We start from the raw sequence: 25796 nt of genomic DNA on the forward strand, positions 1-25796 counted from the left end.
ATGTGAGAACACCACTAGAGGGCGGCATAAACCTCAAGGTGGATCACCCCCCTAACTGTTGGTGAGTCATGCCAACAGTTTTATTTTTGCACACTTGGAAAAAGTTTCTTGTCTTGAACACTGACACTGTTGACTAAAAAATGTTATATTTCGGACTGCTATAAACATCTACAGAGGTATTTATGCTAAATACTTAACTGGATAATTTGACCCATTAAAAACAGTATGAATGAATAAACATGTGTTATTGTGAAATCTTAAATATTGGAAACGTTTAAAAAAAATCATGATTGATATACTGCATATCGTCAACACATTTTTGATATGCTAGTCAGTTTACCCATTTTGTTTATAATGTCAAAGTCTATATCCCATAAAACATAAAATGTCTCCATACTGTCTTTAAAACGTACGTGAATGCATCTTGTTAAAGATAAATAATTTGTTTTGTCTTGTGCATTCGACCCAGCCTTTTACGGTGGCGATCACAGGACCAAGTGCAGGTCGTAGCTCAGCGTCTTGGTCAGTGTGGGATTGGGATAGAGGAAGAAAGGATTCGAACCGAGAACCCACCGTTGACTGGACAATAGCTCCTGAGTCACATCGCCCCATTAAAGTAAGAATACGTAACTATCTGATCCTCAAATGCAGCATTTAAAGTAACCAACAAATGAATATGACAAGATGGTTGTAGATGACCATAACCTCAGGGGGGACTCATTCAATTGTTTATGATATATTATGTAACGTATGTTTCGGAGTATTAGTCGCTCCGGAGTATAAGTCGCACCTGCTGAAAATGTATAATAAAGAAGGGAAAAAACATATAAGTCGCACTGGAGTATAAGTCGCATTTTTTGGGGAAATTTATTTGATAAAACCCAACACCAAGAATAGAAATTTGAAAGGCAATTTAAAATAAATAAAGAATAGTGAACAACAGGCTGAATAAGTGTACGTTGTATGACGCATAAATAACCAACTGAGAAGGTGCCTGGTATGTTAACGTAACATATTATGGTAAGAGTCATCCAAATAACTATAACATATAGAACATGCTATACGTTTACCAAACAATCTGTCACTCCTAATCGATAAATCCCATGAAATCTTATACGTCTAGTCTCTTACGTGAATGAGCTAAATAATATAATTTGATATTTTACGGTAATGTGTTAATAATTTCACACATAATTCGCTTCTGAGTGTAAGTCGCACCCCTGGCCAAACTGAAAAAAAATGCGACTTATAGTCCGAATAATATGGTATGTTAACTTCTTATACAATTTGTGTGGTTAGGGGATCTTGTGGGATCTTGTTGCATTTAGTTGTAATTATGTAATCGCCGGGTTTGACAAACTGTATTAACTCAAAACCTTTTTTTAATTTATTCAGATCATTTGTTTTATGCTACCTTACATTTTACGAGCGTTAAATGTTGTGTGTGTATGCTAGCGGCCTCGCAGAGACAAAGATAGAGACGGATAAAAGTGTTAACTCCATTTCTTACAACGTCAAAACGTTGTAGGTGGATTTTCAGGAAAGTAACATGATTTTTGGCAACGTTTAATCAATGTTTGGTTGTGACGTTGATTTGACCGTTGAATTTTGGTTCTTTCCCGACCAACAACGTGGATTTAAACGTTAGGCCTTTCTGTTGGCTCAGTTTACAAATACAATTATTTTGAAACATTGTTTCAAAGTCAGTTTTAAAGGCCTACTGTAACCCACTACTACCCACCACGCAGTCTGATAGTTTATATATCAATGATGAAATATTAACATTGCAACACATGCCAATACGGCCTTTTTAGTTAACTCAATTGCAATATTAAATTTCCCGGGAGTTTGTTCTTGAAACCGCATAATTACACAGTATTTTCGAGATCTGTGTTGCTGAATCTTTTGCAATTTATTAAATTAATATTGGAGAAGTCAAAGTAGAAAGATGGAGTTGGGAAGCTTTAGCCTTTAGCCACACAAACACACGGTGATTCCTTGTTTAAAATTCCAGGAGTTGAAACTTTACTATGGATCACAGCGGTCAAGCGAACATGGATCCCGACCGAATGTCAACCAGCAGGTTTCGGTGAGAAAATTGTGGTAAAAAATCGCTTTTTACCAGAGATCAGCTGAGCTTGCGCCGTCCATAAAGCTGCCGTCGACTTCCCTCAGACACTGCGCGTCAACACAACTCCGACTATCAGGTACTGTTAAACTCACTAAAACACTAGCAACACAATAGAAAGGGATTTCCCAGAATTATCCTAGTAAATGTATCTAAAAACATCTGAATCCGTCCCAATGCAATCGCGTTTTTTTTTTAACTTGTTTATTTATTTATTTTTTTTTCTAGTCCGTCGCTATAAATATCCTCAAACACGAATCTTTCTTCCTCGCTCAAATTAAGGGGGAAATTGTCGTTTTCGCGGTCCGAATAGCTCTTTTTGTTGGAGGCTCCCATTAAAAACCATGTGAGGAGCCATCAACGGGTGACGTCATCGTCTGCGACTTCCGGTAAAGGCAGGGCTTTTCTGTTAGCGACCAAAAGTTGGGAACTTTATCGTGGATGTTCTCTACTAAATCCTTTCAGCAGAAATATGGCAATATCACGAAATGGTCAAGTATGACACATAGAATGGACCTGCTATCCCCGTTTAAATAAGAAAATCTCATTTCAGTAGGCTTTTAAGAGACATGTAAGTATAGTCAACATTGTATCAATGTCTTGTATCTGCTGGGAGGCTGCCCTAACTTTACGTTATGAGCCTATGCTTTCGTGCGTCTGTGTGTGCGAGCGTCCCGTTTCCACCCACGGAGACAAAGCCAGTGGGTGACAAACTAGGCTTCTTACATTCCGCTAAGCTCAAAAAGCTATTGACGGATTTTAATTGATCTTTTATGAAATATCAGAAATGGGAAAAGGATTACATTTTTGTTTCAGGACTTTTTCACTTTTTCAAGGGAAAGCCTTGCGATGGTATGCACTCTGAATGCTTTCCTACATTTTTTTTAATATGAGCGCATCGCAGAAAGACAAAAAATGACCACCTTTCCATTATTTGAAATACATTTTATTATGCCGTAAAATACAAAACAATAATAACAAATGATTTGTATATACAAATGTACAAGATCAAGATTATATTACATTTTTATGGCTATAAAAACAAAAAAGTATTTTGTTCAGAGTCACTCATTCCATTACAAAAATATGAATATATATATATATATATATATATATATATATATATATATACATATATATATGTATAATTATTGCACAATGCAACTGCAGTGCATCTCAAGATTGCCATAACCGCTCCAAAGTGAAAGTCATAACCTGATATATTTATTTTTGCGTTAAATGTTTTTGCGTGGCGGATGGCAGAAAAATCTTATGGCACTTTGTCACTGTTTTTTTTCTTTTTAGTCAATCTTTGGTACCTTTTTTTTTGGAAAACCTTTGAGCACCATTGGGTATAAATTACCTAACATTGTACCTGAAATCAATGGAGTCGCAGGCGAAATGTGACTATATATAAATATAGATATGCGTTAATACAGTGTCGTATGTATAATGGCGCGTCGCTGCAGATAAGAAGGCCTCTGGAGACGTTTGGTCCCTATGCTGGTTTTTTTTCCATGTCAAGAACAACACAATTCCAGTTAAAAAGCGTCTCTGGCACATGGTACTCTCAAGTTTTTGTCACATAAATAAGACGACTTCCAGTTTTGGTCCCTTTTACAACCCCGGACAGGTCTTGTCTTGATAGTCGCTTCTTTAGCCGTGAACACCACAGCGTGTCTTGTTGTATCCAACGAAATTACAACTTTTTGCAGCCTTCATCGGTCCTCACAAGTGTCTCTTCATGTGCAGGGCCAGGTGGTCCGACCTGGAGAAGGCCCGGTCACATTTCTGGCATTGGAAAGGCCGGTGGCCCGTGTGCTTCCTGTAGTGGCGTGTCAGCTCGTCGGAACGGGCGAACTTCCAGCCGCAGCCCTCCCAGTCGCAGTGGTAAGGCTTCTCTCCTTTTTTTATTGGAAACACAATGTACATAACTGGAGTTAGCGGTGACCTTTGACACTCGCCCCTCCCTCCCTCAAGCAGAATAGAGGTCTTTCCAGTTCTGTAGCCTGAAGGCCCGTCTAAAAAGGCTGTGGGGTTTATGTTTGAGTAAGGATCAGTAGCAACCTGTTCTTTCTCTCTGCACCTGTCCTCCCTCACCATCCCCCCTTCCCAGCATGCGATTCATACGCAGTCTGAACAAAACTAGTAAGTCCAATTAGCAGCAGTGCATGAGGATGGCACATCACAAGGCTCCTTAGGGTGTTTAAAAATAATTTCAGTTTGTATGGTTTGAGTAAAAATATGTTGTTTTAAAAGGCCATCAGCAAAAATACATTCCTGTCATTTCCGTCACCCTGCTCCTACAAAATGTTTCTGTTTTACCACAGCATATTGATCCATCTCTTTCAATTATTTTTTTTTTAATGCGAAAAAAATGTAAAGTAGGTACATTTTCATACCAGAGCGGTTATGTGCTTGAAAAAAATGAGAATTTTGCAAAGGCCTGACAAGTGTGTAAATTTGAGGTTAAAATGCTCTCAATCAGACCTGGGCAAATTAAGGCCCGGGGGCCACATGTGGCCCGTTGAGCTTTTCAGTCTGGCCCGCCGGACAAATACCAAATAATTGTTTTAGATGTTTAAGATGGAAAATGTAGCTGCCATTATGATGTGCAGTCATGTTTTCTAATGACCGTAAGTCTTCAACTATACTAAGTCTTTCAATGCCTGGAATCTGCATCATATACTAGTTACTATGGTCATCTAATTACTTACTATGGTCATCTAATTACTCACTATGGTCATCTAATTACTTACTATGGTCACTATGAGGTATCTCAGATTGTAGGTGGGGTCTTTTCACTGTTTGTTGCATTTTTGCTGCGTTTCGATTGATTGTAAAATATGTTGTCAATATTCAGTGTTTTATCATTCATAGTTAGTATTGTAAATCCCACATTCTTTATTTTCATGTACATTCTGGGTGTCTCATTCAGTAAAAGACAAATTCAAATTCCATTCCGTTTTTTAAGACGGTCTGTCATAACGTTTTTAGCTTTCTCTCATTATCGTGAGGTTTTATATTAGTGTTCCTAAAAATAGATATTATTTGAGGGGCGGCATGGCGTAGTGGGTAGAGCGGCCGTGCCAGAAACCTGAGGGTTGCAGGTTCGCTTCCCACCTATTGACATCAAAGTCGCTGCCGTTGTGTCCTTGGGCAGGACACTTCACCCCTTGCCCCCGGTGCCGCTCACACTGGTGAATGAATGATGAATGAATGATTGGTGGTGGTCGGAGGGGCCGTAGGCGCAAACTGGCAGCCACGCTTCCGTCGGTCTACCCCAGGGCAGCTGTGGCTACAGATGTAGCTTACCACCACCAGGTGTGAATGAATGATGGGTTCCCACTTCTCTGTGAGCGCTTTGAGTATCTTACAATAGAAAAGCGGGATATAAATCTAATTCATTATTATTATTATATACCGGCCTAAGACACACTGGCCCCCGAGTAAAATAATTTCCCAGGCCTGCTCTTAATGGTACTCTTCATTACTTAGCAACTCTTAAATTGTGATTACAATGTCGGTTTTAAGTACTATAAAAGCCCTAATTCAATTCAGTTGGTGGTTTACAAAGCAAATAACTGCAGTGGTCCAAATAGCACTTAATTGAAAAAAAAAAGAAAAAAGATTGGTTTGACCAGCTGTGGCCGCAGGTAACCTCCTGATGTTATTTGTATTGCCGCCACATGATGGCAGTGGCTGCGTGAGAAGTACAGTGAGTGGTCAGGATCCAGCTGCTTCACCTACCTCTAAACCGAAACTCATGCATGCTGTTGTTTATGTGACAAACCAACCGCAAAGAGATTGTGACGGCCAACCTAAACTGGAATTTCTCGCTTGCATCAAAGCGTGGAACAACCAGTTAGCTAGCAATCTAAACCAGGTGTCTTCAACTTTTTCTAGGCCAAGGACCCCCAAATTGATTGTGTGGGGACACACTACTTGTATAGCATGTATAAAAAATTTTTTTTAAATTAAACCTCTCTTAAAGGTACCTTTTTATTGTGCAATACTACTCAAAGAATAAAGTATAAGGCTGCCAGGTACTTGACAACAAGAACGCTAACATTAATATAATTATGCAGTATAATTATGTATAGTTTTGGTAGAAGAAAGTCTAATTAAAAAAATTGCACCACCCTTCCTGCAGTACCTCTCTGGACCCCCGAGCCCCTGATCTAAACTTTCACTTTCTTTTCATCTTTGTTTTGATACAAATTCATTCTGTAAAAAGTAAAGCTGTTAAAAATAATGTACCGGTACTCATGCGATTAATCACAAAAATGTGTCGCATTAATTATGTTTAACCGCAGAATGATCACGCAATTTATTTTGAGCGCACATGCACCTGAAAGGCGGCATAAGATGTTATACGGTCAGTGGTCTAAGGTCAATGCTTCAAAATACACCCAGATGAATCTTTAGATAAAAACTACTTGCAAGTTTTGAGCCGATAAATAATGGGCGCTCAAACAAAATAAAACAATTAAATTCCTGCAGGACATTTTGACAATGACATTTTTAAAGTATATTTTAAATATGCAAGGGAGTAATATGTAATTTAGTCATAATAATCCGAATTCAAAAGTGTGATTACGGTAATCTGATTAAAATAAATATAACGGCTTTGCCTGCTGATGTAGTTTTTATCAACACCACTACCGGGAGTACTCAGCTTTGCCTATCTCAACAAAAATGTTTCTACTACTGTTGGTGTGAAAGTAATTTGTCTTACACTTGCTGCACTGTCATTTACTTGACAACCAATCACAAAAAGAAAGTGCAACCAAACCCCGACTGGAATTATTTCCTTGGATCAAGGCTTAATAATCATGTAACAACTAGCAATCTAAACTATGACTTTCCCTTTAAATCTAATGTGTAAAAAAAAATAGAAGACAAATAAAAAGGAGCCGAATATTTACAATTTGACATAAAAAGCAGTAAAAATCCAGCCCTCCAACTTGAGAGCTGGAGAGGATCCGTGTCCCCGAGGGGGTCCGCAGAGGCACTGCAGGGGGGTTATGAATTTTTTGACTGATTAAACTTAAAAATGTTTATTTATTTAAATTCCCTTTGCAATTTTTGTATCTGAATACACATTAAAATTGATCCAACACACTCTAGTGTAGTTGCTTTAAATATACCATGTTAAAATGTAGGATAGCAGGGAATTAAATTAGCATTCTATTTGCCACATAGCGACTAGCTGCCAATAAGCAAACTATCAATCAGCTGGCAACTAGCACGTTATTTGCCAGCCAGCTAGTATCATACTTGCGGACCTTGAGACCTCCGAATTCGGGAGCTTGGGGGGGTGTATATTGTAGCGTCCCGGAAGAGTTAGTGCTGCATGGGATTCTAGGTATTTGTTCTGTTGTGTTTATGTTGTGTTACGGTGCGGATGTTCTCCCGAAATGTGTTGGTTATTCTTGTTTGGTGTGGGTTCACAGTGTGGCGCATATTTATAACAGTGTTAAAAGTTTATACGGCCACCCTCAGTGTGACCTGTATGGCTGTTGACCAAGTTTGCCTGGCATTCACTTATCTGTGTGCAAAAGCCGCATATATAATGTGACATGTATGTAGGAAAAGCTGACGTGATGGTTGGTTGTAGAGGACGCTAAAGGCAGAGCCTTTATGGCACGCCCGCAATATTATTGTCCGGGTGGAAATCGGGAGAATGGTTGACCCGGGAGATTTTCGGGATGGGCACTGAAAGCCGGGAGTCTCCCAGGAAAATCGGGAGAGATGGCAAGGATGACTATTATTTGTGTTTAATGTATTATTTGAACATCTTGTTGTTATTGAACAATAGCAAGGAACCTTTAGGACACATCTTCATACTAGATATATAAGTGGGGGGGGTCCCCGCTCCGTCTCTCAATCAGTTTTGGGGCCCTTGACCTGGAAAAAATTGAAACCCCCTGCTCTCGAGACCACAATTGCATACATTTCTATACCGCAATTTGAGAGACAGCGTCCTCTATTGACGAGATATGAGTGGCAACTAACCTTTTTCTGTGAATGCTACCATTTTTTTTTTTTTAATATATTTTGTATTTGGATTTATCAATATTAATCACAGGTCATTAGTCGCTTGCATGATTTAAATTAACTTTAAAAAAATGTATATATATATTTGGACACAAAAGCAATTCTATTGTCAAAATGTCATCCAGGAACATTTTTTGAAATATTTATTCTTGAATGTGTACTATTTTATTTGCTCAACATTTGGTAACAGTTTTATGTATAGAGTCCAGGCAGGTTGTATTTCGATGTAAAATGTTCCAGTGAGCACAAGAGTCAAAGTCAAGCCACTCATCAAATGCATTCATCCTCAGTTAAGGTGTACAGTCAACATAAATTGTGTGAATAATCTGCATATATACATGATTAATGCGATAACACCTTTGTGATTCATCACATAAGTTAACTCGTTATTTTTGACAGCCATTAGCTGCATATTATGTATATATTCTTTCAGGGAACATCGATGCAATGTTTCAATGGATGTATGTTTTAAAGCAGGGGTCGGGAACTTTTTTGGCTGAGAGCCATGAAAGCCAAATGTTTTAAAATGTATTTCCGTGAGAGACATATAATTTGTTTTTAACACTGAATACAACTAAATGTGTGCATTTTTAAGAAAGACCGACATGTTTAGCGTATGATAAGTATTAGGGCTGCGAATCTTTGGATGTCCCACAATTTGATTCAATATTGATTCTTGGGGTCGCGATTCGATTATAAATTGATTTTTTTCTATTCAACGCGATTCTCGATTCAAAAACGATATTTTTCCGATTCAAAACGATTCTGTATTCATACAATGCATAGGATTTCAGCAGGATCTACCCTAGTCTGCTGACATGCTAGCAGAGTAGTAGATTTTTTTTTTTTTTTTTTTAAAGCTTTTATAATTGTAAAGGACAATGTTTTATCAACTGATTGCAATAATTTAAATTTGTTTTAACTATCAAACGAACCAAAAATATGACTTATTTTATATTTATTAAAATATTTCACACAGTGTGTTGTCAAGCTTATGAGATGTGATGCAAGTGTAAGCCACTGTGACACTACTCTTTTTTTATTTTTATAATTGTCTAATGATAATGTCAATGAGGGATTTTTATTCACTGCTATGCTTAAATTATAACTAATATTGATACTGTTGTTGATAATATTCATTTTTGTTTCACTACTTTTGGTTTGTTCTGTGTCGTGTTTGTGTCTCCTCTCAATTGCTTTGTTTATTGCAGTTCTGAGTGTTGCTGGGTCAGGTTTAGTTTTGGAATTGGATTGCATTGTTATGGTATTGCTGTGTATTGTTTTGTTGGATTGGTTTAAAAATTAAATAATAAAAAATAAATCAATTTTTTAAAAATAAATCGATTCTGAATCGCATAACGTGAGAATCGTGATTTAAATTCGAATCGATTTTTTCCCAAACCCCTAATAAGTATCTTATTATTTTTAATAACTTTGGTATTCTGAAGATAACTCATAATAAATAGAATGCTTCTTACCATTAATGCGACTTCTGGTGCTGCATGGTTTTGCTGATGGCTTTGTAGTCTGTTTGATACGTGGTTATTTTTAACACTGTGATTACCAGAGTAGTTATTCTTTACTTATCATGTTATGCAAATTTCAGCTAAGATTTATCTAAGAGCCAGATGCAGTCATCAAAAGGGCCACATCTGGCTCTAGAGCAGTGGTTCTTAACCTTTTTGGAGGTACCGAACCCCACCAGTTTCATATGCGCACTCCCGAACCCTTCTTTAGTGAAAAAAAAATATTTTTTTTTTGTTTTCAAATTCAAGAAAAAGTCTTCTGTTTTTTTACTGGTGCACAAAATGAACCGTGCATAAACATCACATTGTTCAAAGAACAAAACAAACACAGTGCATGAACTCACAACAAATTACACACCTTACACACATTACCATGAATTGATTAATGTGGACCCTGACTTAAACAAGTTGAAAAACTTATTCGGGTGTTACCATTTAGTGGTCAATTGTACAGAATATGTACTGTACAGTGTAAACTGTACTGTTTCATATAATGTATTCTCTTCCTTTGCAATCTGCTAGTAAAATTTAAATCAATCAATCACAAAATCTGCAAAGATGGAACATTAGAGGGAATATTGTTTGGGGGTATCCATAATACGCTGATAGGGAGAAGTTTTTATTCACACGATAAGTCGGATGTGTCTTTACCTCCGTGGCGGAGACTCTGCCGAACCCCTGAGGCCGACTCACCGAACCCTTAGGGTATGATCGAACCCAGGTTAATAACCACTGCTCTAGAGCCATACGGTCCCCACCCCTGCCTTAAAGGCTGCGATGAGGTGGCGACTTGTCTAGGGTGTAAACCGCCTTCCGCCTGATTGTAGCTGAGATAGGCACCAGTGCCCCCCACAACCCCAAAGGGAATAAGCGCTAGAAAATGGATGGATGGATGTATATTTTAAAGGTGGCAAGGTGCTGCTTACCTGTGTGGGTACGGTGATGCGCTTTGAGGTGCGAGCTCTTAGTGTAAGTCTTCCCGCAGCCCACGTAGTCACAGGTGTGCGTGGCCACTCGCTTCCTGGGCCAGGAGCGGCGCCCTCGCTTGGGTTTAGGTTCTTCCGGCATACAGTCGCCACTGGAGACCATGATGGGGTCTGTAAAAAAAAAAAGAGCGCCTGGTGTTACAGTTGTTGTTTTAACACAAAAATTCAGTTGCAAAAAGGAACAAGTTAGCTTCACATCTGGTCTGGTTTGTTGAAGTCTACGATTATGAGATGCTTTTGTATCCAAGGCCATGGGATGTAGGTTTAAATCCCTTTCAAGCATCGCGTTTGCTCTGTAATTACAACCCATGATGAGGTTGTATAGGATATATTTAAAAAGAGATTTCATACTGTATGCCTTTTGACAAGCCGCTCTTTGTTAGCGTGTCTTCTCTTGGGACGAATGGAACGAGCGTTTGAAATGACAACACGCACCTTGGTATTGCTGCATGGCGCCCGCTGGAGGGTAGGCGGTGTATCCCTGCGGGGAGTTGTGTCGGTATCCGTGGGGGATCTGCGTGTGAGGGTGGCCCAACACCTGATGCTCGCGGCTCAGGGGGTGTTCCGGTGAGAGAGACGAGGACGAAGACAAGCGGCCGCCCGTCAAGGAGCGCCCTGTGCTTCCGGGGAATCCGTGCAGGTCCAGGTGGCCCGGCCGCTGCCTCCCCCCACTCAGGTGGAGGTCCATCGGCAGCGAGATGGTACAGTTACTGGGTGTCTCCTGCTTTATTCGGTGGCACGGAAAGGGGGGCGAGGCACGTGATGGAGGCGGATCTGCCACTGTGTTGACGCAGGCTTTGCTGACGTTAACCCCCAAGTTGTACTCTCCCAAGTCCACTGTGGTCTTGACCACGAACTTGCCATGCAGGCTGGCGGAGTGTAGGTACGCCGGGTCCAGTTCGGGCCTCATGAGCTCCGCCACAAAACCCCCGGACGGCGAGACGTCGCTGATGTCCGGGAGGGTGTAGAGCAAATCGCCAGCTGAACCCTGAGGGGATGGAAGTGGATACGAGGAGGAAAAGGAGCCAGGGGATGGAGGCTGCAGGACTTGGGCAGAACCGCACGCCATGGCCTCATCCTGCTGTTGTTGCTGCTGCTGCTGCTGGAGCATGGAATTGGACAGAATGAAGTCATAGTCTAAGTCCAAGTCTGTCTCGGTGTCTCTCCTGGACATGCTGGGGCTTGCGGGGCTGGTGCTGGTGCTGCTGGGATGGTCTGGGTCGGAGTTTTCGCTTGGCAAACTGAGTCTCTTAAGATGGGACAGCTCCTCCTTCCATCGCTAGAAAAAAGTTAGAGAGACATTAGTGGCCGGAATAACACACAATGTCGTCATCCTGGAGTTGTTTTTTTTTGTTTTGTTTTTTTAAGATTTAGAAATATCGCTGTCATTCATGGTCAAAATCTAAAATAAAAGGGGTAGAAACTTGGGCAATAATGTAATACTGTGTCAGTCAAAAGTTTGGACACAATTTCTCACTCATAATCAGCAAGTGTTTCCAACATTTGTGATTATTTTGCTTTTACACACCATTACAATAATACATGGCATTTCCTTTTTAGGATGTTTTTGTTCTTTAATGCAGTTTATAATGTACCTCAATTTTCAGGGGCTCAAAATATTTGTACATTTGACACAATACTAGACACAACTAATATTATTATTACATACTAGAATGATACTTTCTTCCTTGGAGATGCTTTGTTGTAACTTCACTGGCGACCTTCATTTGTGTCTTCATTGCAACATGCATCAGTTGCCAAAAATCGGGTGACCATTGACTAATGTTTCATTGTATGTATGCCAAAAGTCTTGAGTAGGTTTAATGATCCACCCGTTTTAATAGTTTTAGTAAATTTGAGCATCCATTATAACCCTTGACGTATGGTGTGGTATGCTTTCGAGCCATCATTTTGACGCTACTTGTTTTTAGATATGGGAGAGTGGCCGTGCGCAACCCGAGGGTCCCTGGTTCAATCCCCACCTAGTACCAACCTCGTCACGTCCGTTGTGTCCTTGAGCAAGACACTTCACCCTTGCTCCTGATGGGTGCTGGTTAGCGCCTTGCATGGCAGCTCCCTCCATCAGTGTGTGAATGGGTAAATGTGGAAGTAGTGTCAAAGCGCTTTGAGTACCTTGAAGGTAGAAAAGCGCTATACAAGTACAACCCATTTATCATTTATTTATATCAAATATTTTTATAGTTGAAATGTTTCTTATGTCTGATTATGTGCTTCATTTGACTTCACCTATCTTTTATTCATCATTTCCTTTTACAATCCAGTGTTAGTCCTGTTCAGATTAGACAAAATAGTCCCAAAAAAATAACTTAATTGTAGCAACCGTTGGGCATGAACCACACTGCAAAAAGTCAGTGTTCAAAAACAAGAAAAAAAAAATACAAAAATGAGGGGTATTTTACTTGAACTAAACAAAATTATCTGCCAGTAGAACAAGTAAAATTAGCTAACCTCAATGAACCCAGAAATACCTTAAAATAAGTATATTCTCACTACAAACAAGTGTACTTTTCTTGGTAGAGAAAAAAAAAAGACCTTTTTGCTCAATATTTTGAAAAATATTCTTAAATTAAATAAATACTAGTGCCATTATCTTGACATAATATGCGCTCGGCATCATGATTTTTTTTTCATGCTTGAAATAAGAAATTATTACTTTATAAAAGTAGTTTTATACTTGTGAGTGTTAATGACACAGCTTTGCAACAGTTGATATTCTAGTTTCAAGCATGTTTTACTCAATATAGGTCATCAAATCTCAGCAACAAGCTGTAATATCTTATTGAGATCATTTAAGAACAAAACTCTTAAAACAAGTAAAAACACTTTAATATAAAATCTGTTTAGTGAGAAGAATTATCTTATCAGACAGAAAATATGCAAATATCACCCTTATTTGAGATATTTAATCTTAGATTTCAGTTTTTGCAGTGCAGCAGGATGCAAAAATAAATGAAAATGTTGTAAACATTACAGCGTTATTTTTACTTAATTTATTTCCTATATTTACAGTACATTAAGCATGAATCTTATTTTGCAGTGATGCTCAATCTGGGGTGGACACACTTTTTGACTCAGGAGCCACATTGAATAGAATATATCTTTATTGTCATTGTACATTGTACAACAAAATTGTGAGCAAAAACTAATTTAGTGCAAATTCCTCATCCATCCATCCATCCATTCATTTTTCTACCTCTTGTCCCTTTCGGTAATAACACATAAAAACATAACATAGATAAATAGATAAAAATACATAACAATACCAAACACACAGCTCACATGCACAGTTATTGTCTTGTGTTCAGCGACACTTTTGCCCTCAGGTAAAAAGTGTTCTTAAATGTGTTTGTCCGGCATTTTATTGTCCTGTATCTCCTTGGCTTTTGATATTTAACAGACAGGGCGAGCACATGATGCATTTCAAAGGATATATATGTCTGTACTCGTAGTAGGCTTCTCAAACACGATCTATTTTAATCATAATACATGTCTTTTCAACAATATCATATCAAAGAAACATAAAAACGGTATAAGAGGGTTATTAACGCTTGCATTCTCATTTAGTGGGAGCAGTGTGGTTGTTTGCCAGTGCCTCGAAGTCTAGTGTCAGTTTTGTTGTGGCAATTCTTAAAACAGATTCTCAATCCTGTTTTAACATCGGGCCGGATGTGGGCCGTGGGCCATAGTTTGTCCACCCCTGGTATAACCTATATATCAGTGCACTGCAAAAAGTCAGTGTTCAAAAACAAGAAAAAAAAAATAGAAACATGAGGGATATTTTATGTGAACTAAGCAAAATTATCTGCCAATAGAACAAGAAAATTCGGCTTGTCAAGACTTTCCAAAACAAGTCAAATTAGCTAACCTCAATGAACCCAAAATACCCTAAAATTTTCACTACTAAGTGCACTTGAAAAAAAATGAGAGCTCTTTGCTCAATATGTTGAAAAATACTAGTGCCATTATCTTGACAATGATATGTGCTCGGCGTCATTTTTTTTTCATGCTTGAAATAAGAAATGATTACTTTATAAAAGTAGTTTTATTCTTGTGAGTGTTGATGACACAGCTTTGCAACAGTTGATATTCTAGTTTCAAGCATGTTTTACTCAATATAGGTCATCAAATCTCAGCAATAAGGTGTAATATCTTACTGAGATCATTCAAAACCAAAACAAGGACCTTGAAACAAGTAAAATACACTAACATAAAATCTGCTTAGTGAGAAGAATTATCTTATCAGACCTAAAATAAGCAGATATCACCCTTATTTGAGATATTTAATCTTACTTAGATTTCAGTTTTTGCAGTGTGGTATATAGGTTAAATGATTTTATACGCTAAAGAATCACTTAATTATTCAAACACAGCTTTACCGTTCAAACTGTGTGTAATGTTGCAGTGGCCAAAAATATTTAAAAAATCTTGTATTTAAAACCTCTGCCTTGTTTTAATGACTATTTAGGCCTACTACGCTACTGTATTTTAATGTCATAATGGTGGTACATAGCGAGCCAGGTGTTTTCTGAGGTGGTACTTGGTAAAGAAAGTTTGAGAATCGCTGTTATAGTCCACACGTGTGTCAAACTTGTTTTCGTTGATGGTCAAATTGCAGTTATGGCTGTATTCGGAGTTCCCCTGCGTTTGGTTATTGGATTTATTAATGTACGCTGTAAACATTTCCACAGTAAATTACTGGCTCATTAGGTTACTTTCACAGTAACACACTGTAAAGTTAAATGTTTAGACAAATTTACACTAATTTACAAATACACAAAAAGCCTGACCAGGGCTCAGAAAAATCTGTAGAGACTCCTCCCACCCCCCACCAAGTGCTGTTTTCACTGCTGGACTCTAGAAGGAGGTTCCGCAGCCTCCGTAGCAGAACATCCAGGCTCTGTAACAGCGTATTCCCTCAGGCCATAAGACTCTTGAACGCATCATAATAATCCCCTCAATTCCCTTTCAAAAACGGATTAACTCGCTGGAATATAAAGACAACACAACATACATCCATAAACGTGGATGCAATATATTTATCTGTACAGTAATCTATTTATATGTATCTGCACCTTATTGCTGTTTATCCTGCATTACAACGAGCCAATGCAACAAAATTCCGTTCTTATCTGTACTGTAAAGTTCACATTTGAATGACAATAAAAGGAAGTCCCTCTCTCTTTACTGTGAAATAATACTGTTAAATGCTGTGAAATACTGGTGTTTTTTTTTTACAGTGTACAACTTGATAACTTGCTTTGAAGTCAAGGTGACAAGCAAATATTTAACTATTTTTCAAACTTTCTTTTGTAATAGGTGCATATGAAGTATTTTTTGATGCTCGTATCCAGGCTTTCGCAAGCCACATTAAATGATGTGGCCCTCGGGCCTTGGCTTTGACACCTGTGTTATTGTGACGCCACCTGTGATTCAACTAGAGCAGGGGTCACCAACCTTTTTGAGACCAAGAGCTACTTCTTGGGTACTGATTAATGCGAAGGGCTACCAGTTTGATACACACTTAAATAAATTGCCAGAAATAGCCAATTTCACATCTAATTCTATGTTATTATTAATAAATGACATTTATCTTTGTGGAAACACTGATCATCTTAATGATTTCTCACAATAAATATATATTTTTGATGACATGTTTTGAATAGGATAAAATTCAATCTGCACTTTGTTAGAATATACAACAAATTGGACCAAGCTATATTTCTAACAAAAACAAATCATTATTTCTTCTAGATTTTCCAGAGCAAAATTTTTAAAAGAAATTCAAAGACTTTGAAATTAGATTTAAATATGATTCTACAGATTTTCTAGATTTGCCAGAATATTTTTTTTTGAATTTTAAACATAAGTTTGAAGAAATATTTCACAAATATTCTTCGTCGAAAAAACAAGCTAAAATGAAGAATTGAATTAAAATGTATTTATTATTCTTTTACAATAATAACAAAAAAATGACTTAAACATTGATTTAACTTGTCAGGTAAGAAGAGGAAGGAATTTAAAAGGTAAATGTGTTTAAAAATCCTAAAATTATTTTTAAGGTTGTATTTTTTCCTCTAAAATTGTCTTTCTGAAAGTTATAAGAAGCAAATTAAAAAATAAATTAACTTATTTAAACAAGTGAAGACCAAGTCTTTAAATTATTTTGTTGGATTTTCAAATTCTATTTGAATTTTGTCTCTTTTAGAGTTAAAAATGTGGAACAAAGCGAGACCAGCTTGCTAATAAATAAATAAAATTAAAAAAATAGAGGCAGCTCACTGGTAAGTGCTGCTATTTGAGCTATTTTTAGAACAGGCCAGCGGGCAACTCATCTGGTCCTTACGGGCGACCTGGTGCCCGCGGGCATCGCGTTGGTGACCCCTGAACTAGAGTCAGCAACTGTCCAAATACTTTTTTTTTGAGCTCCTGATAATTCAGTTCTAGTTAAATTTATTTGGAAGATGCATAGGATACAATGTAATGCATCGCAAAATTCCAGTTGTTCCAGTACAGCACGCCCGAAAAGGAGGAGGAAGAAGCAGAGCTTATTTAATCCTACCCCTTTTTGTACCATAGCAATTTTAACCAATTTCCTTGTTCTCCGTAACAGAACAGTGAACAAATCAGAAATATACCAGTAAGCATACAAATAATAAATACATAAACAATCTTTGTCTCAATAAAAAAAAAAAAGGGAAAAAAAGGGTTTAAGATTTTCATCATAATTCTTGTTCTGTGTACTTTATGAACACTTGTAGTCTTTTAAACTGAATGTTGCTTTGTTTGATTTCTTTGGTTAATCCATTCCATAATTCAATACCACATACTGATATAATAAAGATTTTAAGTGTTGTAACGAGCATACAGATGTTTTAAATGAGATTTTCCTCCAAGGGTATATTTCTCCTCTTGTTGAGAAGAATTTGTTGTACATTCTTGGGTAGCAGGTTTTAGTTTGTTTAGTGCATAACTATAACTGTGTGCAAATGCACCAAATCGTTTAATTTCAATATTGGTGATTCAATAAATAAAAGGGCTTTGTATGTTCTCTATATCCAACATTATGTATTATTCAAACTGATCTTGTTTGTAACCCTGTTGGTGAATGAATCGCACTTTTGTAGTTGTTTCCCTATGTTTCTACACAATAACTCAGATATAGTAACTCCAGCGAGCAGTAGAGAATATGAAGTTATTTTTGGTCCAGAACATGTTTTGGTTTATTTATTATTAATGCGTTTCTTGCTATTTTATGTTGTATATTTTTTTATATGAGATTTCCCTTTCATTTTATCTATTATTACACTCAAAAAATGTGTTTTCTTTTACCCTTTCAATGTCTACTCCGTCTATCTGTATTTGTGTTTGACTTTCTCTTCTACTCCTACCAAATAGCATTATTTTAGTCTTACTAAGATTCAAAGATGGTCTGTTTTTGTCAAACCATCCTTTTACTGCAGGGGTAGGGAACCTACGGCTCTCGAGCCAGATGTGGCTCTTTTGATGACTGCATCTGGCTCTCAGAAAAATCTTAGCTGACATTGCTTAACACAATACGTAATGAATAATTCCGCTGGTAATCACAGTGTTAAAAATAACGTTAAAAACATAAAACATTCTCATGCATTTTTAATCCATCCATCCATTTTTTTACCGCACCTGTTCAAGAATTCGCATTAACGGTAATTGTTATTGAACACAAACATTATGTTAAAATGTTATAATCATATTTATTACTACAAACATGCATTTTTAACTGCAAATAATTGTGCAGGGACATCCACTGTTTCAAGCAAATATTATAAAAAATAAAAAAAACTTACAGTTCAATGTCTTTTAAAAGGAAACACATTGAGTGTAAAACAATGTTCACCAATGTTAATTTTGACAGGTTTTTAAATTAGTTTCAGTTATAGTCTTTTGACCAAAACGTGTTTTAGTCATCTAAATTAATTTAGTGTTAGTCGACGGAATTCCTAAACATTGGTCTTGAAAAGATGTTTATTAATTATTATTGCAGAGCATCTCAAAAACTGAATTTACGACAAGACCTGCACTCTCATCAATATTTCAATAAGAACATTTCACACACACACACGACTATGGGCAGCACGGTGGTACTGGGGTTAAGGCGTGTGCCTCACAATACGAAGGTCCTGAGTTCAATCCCGGGCTCGAGATCTCTCAGTGTGGAGTTTGCATGTTCTCCCCGTGACTGTGGGGGTTCCCTCCGGGTATGGGACAATCAGTAAAAAATGGATGAATGGATGGTTAGCTTCAGAATAACAATGTTATTAAAAAGAATAAGAGACCTATTATACTCTAAAAATAATGGTCTTACTTAAAAATCCATCCATCCATTTCTACCGCTTGTCTGTTAAAGCACACATTTTGTTGTATTCAGTGTTAAAAAATATTATATGGCTCTCATGGAAATACTTTTTAAAAATATGTGGCTTTCATGGCTCTCTCTCAGCCAAAAAGGATTGATTGATTGAACTTGTATTAGTAGATCTCACAGTACAGTACATATTCCGTACAATTGACCACTAAATGGTAACACCCGAATAAGTCTTTCAACTTGTTTAAGTCGGGGTCCACGGGTTCCCGAAACCTGTTTTAATGTGTTAATTTCTTCTGTTATTATTTGTATTAGCCTCTGTTATTAAACTTAGAGTTAGCAACTGTTAAAAATATGTTTTTGAGCACCTGATAATGGTGCATGAAAGTGTCTGTAAAGGTAACTTTGAAAAGGTGTGTGTCCAAAGAGCAAATACCTGAGTGTACACAGTGTTGGTGTAATAGTACAGTGGTTCTCAAATGGGGCTACGCGTAACCTTGGGGGTACTTGATGGTATACCAAGGGGTACGTGAGATTTTTTAAAAATATTCTAAAAATAGGAACAATTCAGAAATCCTTTATAAATATATTTACTGAATAATACTTCTATGAAATATGAATGTAAGTTCATAAACTGTGAAAAGAAATAGAACAATGCAATATTCAGTGTTGACAGCTAGATTGTTTGTGGACATGTTCCATAAGTATTGATGTTAAAGATTTCTTTTTTCGTGTGAAAAAATGTTTAGAATTAAGTTTATGAATCCAGATGGATCTCTATTACAATCCCCAAAGAGGGTTTTTTAAGCTAATGATTACTTCTATGTGTAGAAATCTTTATTTGTAATTAAATCACTTGTTTATTTTTCAACAAGTTTTTAGTTATTTTTGTATCTTTTTTTTCCAAATAGTTCAAGAAAGACCACTAAAATGAGCAATATTTTGCACTGTTATACAATTAAATAAATCAGAAACTGATGACATAGTGCTGTATTTTACTTCTTTATCTCTTTTTTTCAACCAAAAATGCTTTGCTCTGATTAGGGGGTACTTAAATTAAAAAAATGTTCACAGGGGGTACATCACTGAGAAAATGTTGAGAACCACTGTAGTAGTACATGGCTGCATTAGTACAGTACACAAACAAAACAAGTGTATTCCATGTGTAGTAAGAGTCTACTCACTAGGTTGGCACTCCCTATGGTTTTAGTCTTGATAGCAGGGTTAGTAAAGGTGGATATGGATGGCAACAGCGTTCCTCCTAAAGCCATCTCGACGTCATTTGGAGGCTGCCTACAACAAAAAAACAAAAACAAAAAAAGTCAGTCCCGCTTGGTCCTGATGTTGTAGTCCTTCACTTTTTTGTCCCCTAAAAGTATCGATCGCACCTCATTCATTAGAAGTGATGTTTCTCGGAGAAAAAAAAACAAAAACAAATAAATCGCTCCGGTTTGTGTCACGACATTCTGCTTCCGCTGGATTACTTTTTGATTGTTTTTTTTGTTTTTTTTTGTGGTTGTTGTTGCGGGAAGACACGAAGGCGCCGATCGTCCGGGGAATCCCTCTTGCGCGGCAGTCGCCGTCGTCGTGGCCCCGCAAGGCGCGTCAGGCAGCGGACTGAGCGAGGCGTGTGAAGCCCTGCGCTTATAAAGCGCTGGGCGTGGCTACGCCCGCGTTGCCCCTGGCAACCGGGCCGAAAACATTTAGGTCGGCACGTTGTTTGTGTTCATAGCAACGGTACCCGTCAGCACTGCGCTTAGTCCTGTGAGAAAAAAAAAAAAAAGCCGGCGAAGAAGCGAAACTTCCTTCACTTTTTGTTTGTTTGTTTGAAGTTTGAACGTTCTGAGGCGAAGAGTAAGTTTATTTTGTCGGGGGTGGAGGGAAGGGGAGGGTGGGTCGTCTCGATCTAATATTATGGAAAATAGCCGCCATCTTTAAACTATAACAAGCAGCAACATGTTTAATTCTGACTCATTCTCTGGTCTTCTCTTTGTGTGTGTGTGTGATAAATACTGTCATAGATATGCTAATTATTGCCATATCTCTGTATACCGCCTCATTGAGTTTGAGTTTATTTAAAGTTAAAGGCCTACTGAAACCCACTAGTACTGACCATGCAGTCTGATAGTTTATATATCAATGATGAAATATTAACATTGCAACACATGCCAATACGGCATTTTTAGTTTACTAAATTGCAATTTTAAATTTCCCAGGAGTTTCGTCTTGAAAACGTCGTGTAATGATGACGTGTACGCAAGACATCACGGGTTTTTAGGAAATATGAGCGCTGCACACACACACAGCTAAAAGTCGTCTGCTTTAACCGCATAATTACACAGTATTTTGGACATCTGTGTTGCTGAATCTTTTGCAATTTGTTCAATTAATATTGGAGAAGTCAAAGTAGAAAGATGTAGGTGGGAAGCTTTAGCCTTTAGCCACACAAACACACGGTGATTCCTTGTTTTAGATTCTTGGAGGTGAAACTTTACTATGGGTGAGAGCACGGTCAAACGAACATGAATCACGACAGAATGTCAACCAGCAGGTTTCGGTGAGAAAATTGTGGTAAAAAGTCGCTTCTTACTGGAGATCAGCTGAGCTTGTGCCGTCCATAGCTGCCGTCGACTCCCCTGAGACACTGCGCGTCAAGACACCCGTGGAGACACACCTCCGACTATCAGGTACTGTTAAACTCACTAAAACACTAGCAACACAATAGAAAGATAAGGGATTTCCCAGAATTATCCTAGTAAATGTGTCTAAAAACATCTGAATCCGTCCCAATGCAATCGCGTTTTTTTTCTCTAATCCATTGCTATCAATATCCTCAAACAGGAATCTTTCATCCTCGCTCAAATTAATGGGGAAATTGTCGTTTTCTCGGTCCAAATAGCACTTTTTGTTGGAGGCTCCCATTAAAAACAATGTGAAGATGTGAGGAGCCATCACACGGATGACGTCATCGTCTGCGACTTCTGGTAAAAGCAAGGCTTTTTTGTCAGCACCAAAAGTTGCGAACTTTATCGTCGATGTTCTCTACTGAATCCTTTCAGCAAAAATATGGCAATATCGCGAAATGCTCAAGTATGACACATAGAATGGACCTGCTATCCCCGTTTAAATAAGAAAATATCATTTCAATAGGCTTTTAAAGTTAAAGTACCAATGATTGTCACACACACTAGGTGTGGTGAAATATGTTCTCTGCATTTGACCCATCTCCTTAATCACCCCCTGGGAAGTAAGGGGAGCAGTGGGCAGCAGTGGTGCCGCGCCTGGGAATCATTTATGGTGATTTGACCCCCAATTCCAACCCTTGATGAAGAGTGCCAAGCTGGGAGGCAATGGGTCCCATTTTTATAGTCTTTGGTATGACTAGGCCGGGGTTTGAACTCACACATCTGTGAAGGCACCATTAATGCTGAAAGGTACATACAGGTTTTGGAACAACATATGCTGCCATCTAAGCGCTGCCTTTTTCATGGACGCCCCTGCTTATTTCAGCAAGACAACGCTAAGCCACATTCGGCCAGGATTTGAACACCCAACCTACCGATTTCAGGGCAAGCATACAACATGATTCATCACCATTTCCAGTTTCTCTTTTCAACATGTTGGAAAAGGAGTAGGAAGAAGCAGAGCTTATTTAATCCTATACCCCTTTTCTTTACATAACAGTTGCTAAAACTATTGTTCACGTCCTGTTCTCAATGTATTCACAATATACACCATAAGTCGGTGGTTCTCAACCTTTTTTCAGTGATGTACCCCCTGTGAACATTTTTTTAATTCAAGTACCCCCTAATCAGAGCAAAGCATTTTTGGTTGAAAAAAAGAGATAAAGAAGTAAAATACAGCACATTGTCATCAGTTTCTGATTTATTCAATTGTATAACAGTGCAAAATATTGCTCATTTGTAGTGGTCTTTCTTGAACTATTTGGAAAAAAAGATATACAAATAACTAAAAACTTGTTGAAAAATAAACAAGTGATTCAAATCTAAAAAAATATTCCTACACATAGAAGTAATCATCAACTTAAAGTGCCCTCTTTGGGGATCGTAATAAAGATCCATCTGGATTCATGAACTTAATTCTAAACTTTTCTTCACAAAAAAAGACATCTTTAACATCAATATTTATGGAACATGTCCACAAAAAATCTAGCTGCCAACACTGAATTTTTCATTGTTGTATTTTTTTTCACAGTTTATGAACTTACATTCATATTTTGTTGAAGTAATATTCAATAAATATATTTATAAAGGATTTTTGAATTGTTGCTATTTTTAGAATATTTAAAAAAAAAATCCCACGTACCCTTTGGCATACCTTCAAGTACCCCCACTTGAGAACCACTGCCATAAGTAATCACAATAAAAATAAATCAATAAATAATAATTGGGCCCTGCGATGAGATGGCGACTTGTTCAGGGCCTTCAGCCCGAATACCCGAGAGCCCAAAAACGGACAAGCGGTAGAAAATTGATGGATGGAATAATAATTGGTGAAGTAAGTTATATTTCATATTAGTTAAATTACCAATGATTGTCACACACACACTAGGTGTGGCGAAATCTTTCCTCTGCATTTGACCCATCCCCTTATTCATCCCCTGGGAAGTGAGGGGAGCAGTGGGCAGCAGCGGTGCCGCGCCCGGGAATATAATGAGATGAGTAAGATTATTTTGAGAATGAAAGAATAGATGGATGAAATAAATTCCGAATGTTTATCATGGTTCTTCTTTGTACTTTGTAAACACTGAGTTTAAAGAGTTTCTTGAAGTGGATTATTTTAGTACATTGTTTGATTTCTTTGCATAATCCATTCCATAATTTAATTCCACCTACAGATATACTGAAAGTTTTAAGTGTTGTACGTGCATACAAATGTTTTTTTACATTACATTTTCTCTAAGATTATATTTCTCCTCTTTTGTTGAGAAGAATTGTTGTATATTCCTGGGTAGCAGGTTATAGTTTGCTTTGTGTATAATTTTAGCTCTTTGCAAATTCACTATGTAGTTAGAATCTTTGATGCAATAAATAAAGGGTTTGTATGTTCTCTATATCCAACATTATGTATTATTCTAACTGATCTTTTTTATAACACCGTTAGTGAATTAAGTGTACTTTTGTAATTATTTCCCCATATTTCTGCACAGTAACTCAGATATGGTAACACTAGTGAGCAGTAGAGAATGTGAAGGGATTTTTGGTCTAGAACATGTTTTGCTTTATTCATTATTGACGTGTTTCTTGCTACTTTATGTTGTATATTTTTACATGATTTTTACAGTTCAATATATCATCAATCATAACTAGAAATTTGGTTTCATTTACTCTTTCAATTTACGTCGATTGTACCCCTTAAATCATATAATTCAATGAAATACAGTGGCGAACGGTGCATTTCCCACTTAGGCCTTCAGTGATGTCCGACTTCAATGACTGCCTCTCAAAATACCATCATTTATGTCCCCACTTGACCTTTGCGGGAGAAATACTATACAGGAACTGGTGTTTTAACGATACCAATATTTTGGTACCGGTACCTTTACTAAAATGATTTCGATACATTTTGGTACTTTTCAAAATAAAGGTGACCACAAAAAAGTTCCATTATTGGCTTTATTTTAACAAAAAATCTTAGGGGTGTATTAAACATATGTTTCTTATTGCAGTTAAGTCCTTAAATAAAATAGTGAACATACAAGAGTTGTCTTTTAGTTGTAAATAAGCAAACAAAGACATCTAATTAGTCTGCTGACATATGCAGTAACACATTATGTCATTTTCCATTATATTATTTTGTCAACATTATTAAGGACAAGTGGTAGAAAATGTATTATAAATTTACTTCATTTACTGTTAAAGGCCTACTGAAATGAGATTTTCTCATTTAAACGGGGATACCAGGTCCATTTTATGTGTCATACTTGATCATTTCACGATATTGCCATATTTTTGCTGAAAGGATTTAGTAGAGAACATCCACGATAAAGTTAGCAACTTTTGGTCGCTAACAAAAAAGCCCTGCCTTTAAAGGAAGTCGCAGACGATGACCTCACCCGTTGAGGGCTCCTCACATTGTTTTTAATGGGAGACTCCAACAAACAGAGCTATTCGGACCGAGAAAACGACAATTTCCCCATTAATTTCAGCGAGGATGAAATATTTGTGTTTGAGGATATTGATAGCAACGGACTAGAAAAAGAAAAAAAAAAAAATCAAGTTGAAAAAAAACGCGATTGCATTGGGACGGATTCAGATGTTTTTAGACACATTTACTAGGATAATTCTGGGAAATCCCTTATCTTTCTATTGTGTTGCCAGTGTTTTAGTGAGTTTAATAGTACCTGATAATCGGAAGGGTGTATCCACGAGTGTCTTGAGGTCAGTGTCTGATGGAAGTCGACGGCAGTTGTACGGACGGCACAAGCTCAGCTGATCTCCAGTAAGTGGCGATTTTTTACCACAATTTTCTCACCGAAAACTGCTGGTGGTCGGGATCCATGTTCGCTTGACCGCTCTGATCCATAGTAAAATTTCACCTCCGGGAATTTTAAACAATGAATCACAGTGGCTAAAGGCTAAAGCTTCCCAACTCCATCTTTCTACTTTGGCTTCTCCATTATTAATTGAACAAATTGCAAAAGATTCAGCAACACAGATGTCCAAAATACTGTGTAATTATGCGGTTAAAGCAGACGACCTTTAGCTGTGTGT

The 25796-nt window shown here is 37.5% G+C and overlaps 1 protein-coding gene across 2 annotated transcripts in view; it reads right to left on the reverse strand.

Annotated features, from left to right (window-relative positions):
- Positions 1 to 3058: 3058 nt before the first annotated feature.
- Positions 3059 to 25796, reverse strand: part of klf4 (Kruppel like factor 4) — a 33093-nt gene continuing 10355 nt past the window's right edge. Inside the window, exons 1-5 of one of the 2 annotated variants that reach the window (XM_061876460.1) lie at positions 20451 to 20673; positions 20247 to 20355; positions 11136 to 11979; positions 10641 to 10811; positions 3059 to 4032 (exon numbers count right to left, since the gene is read on the reverse strand). In XM_061876460.1, the coding sequence (XP_061732444.1) occupies positions 3857 to 4032; positions 10641 to 10811; positions 11136 to 11979; positions 20247 to 20355; positions 20451 to 20455 (1305 nt within the window). In that variant the 5' untranslated portion in view covers positions 20456 to 20673 and the 3' untranslated portion in view covers positions 3059 to 3856. Of the gene's footprint in view, positions 4033 to 10640; positions 10812 to 11135; positions 11980 to 20246; positions 20356 to 20450; positions 20674 to 25796 lie in introns of those variants that run through there. The other variant, XM_061876459.1, reaches the window with a different exon arrangement.

Source organism: Nerophis ophidion, linkage group LG17, assembly GCF_033978795.1.
Source record: "Nerophis ophidion isolate RoL-2023_Sa linkage group LG17, RoL_Noph_v1.0, whole genome shotgun sequence".
In the NCBI taxonomy this organism is placed as follows: Eukaryota; Metazoa; Chordata; class Actinopteri; order Syngnathiformes; family Syngnathidae; genus Nerophis; species Nerophis ophidion.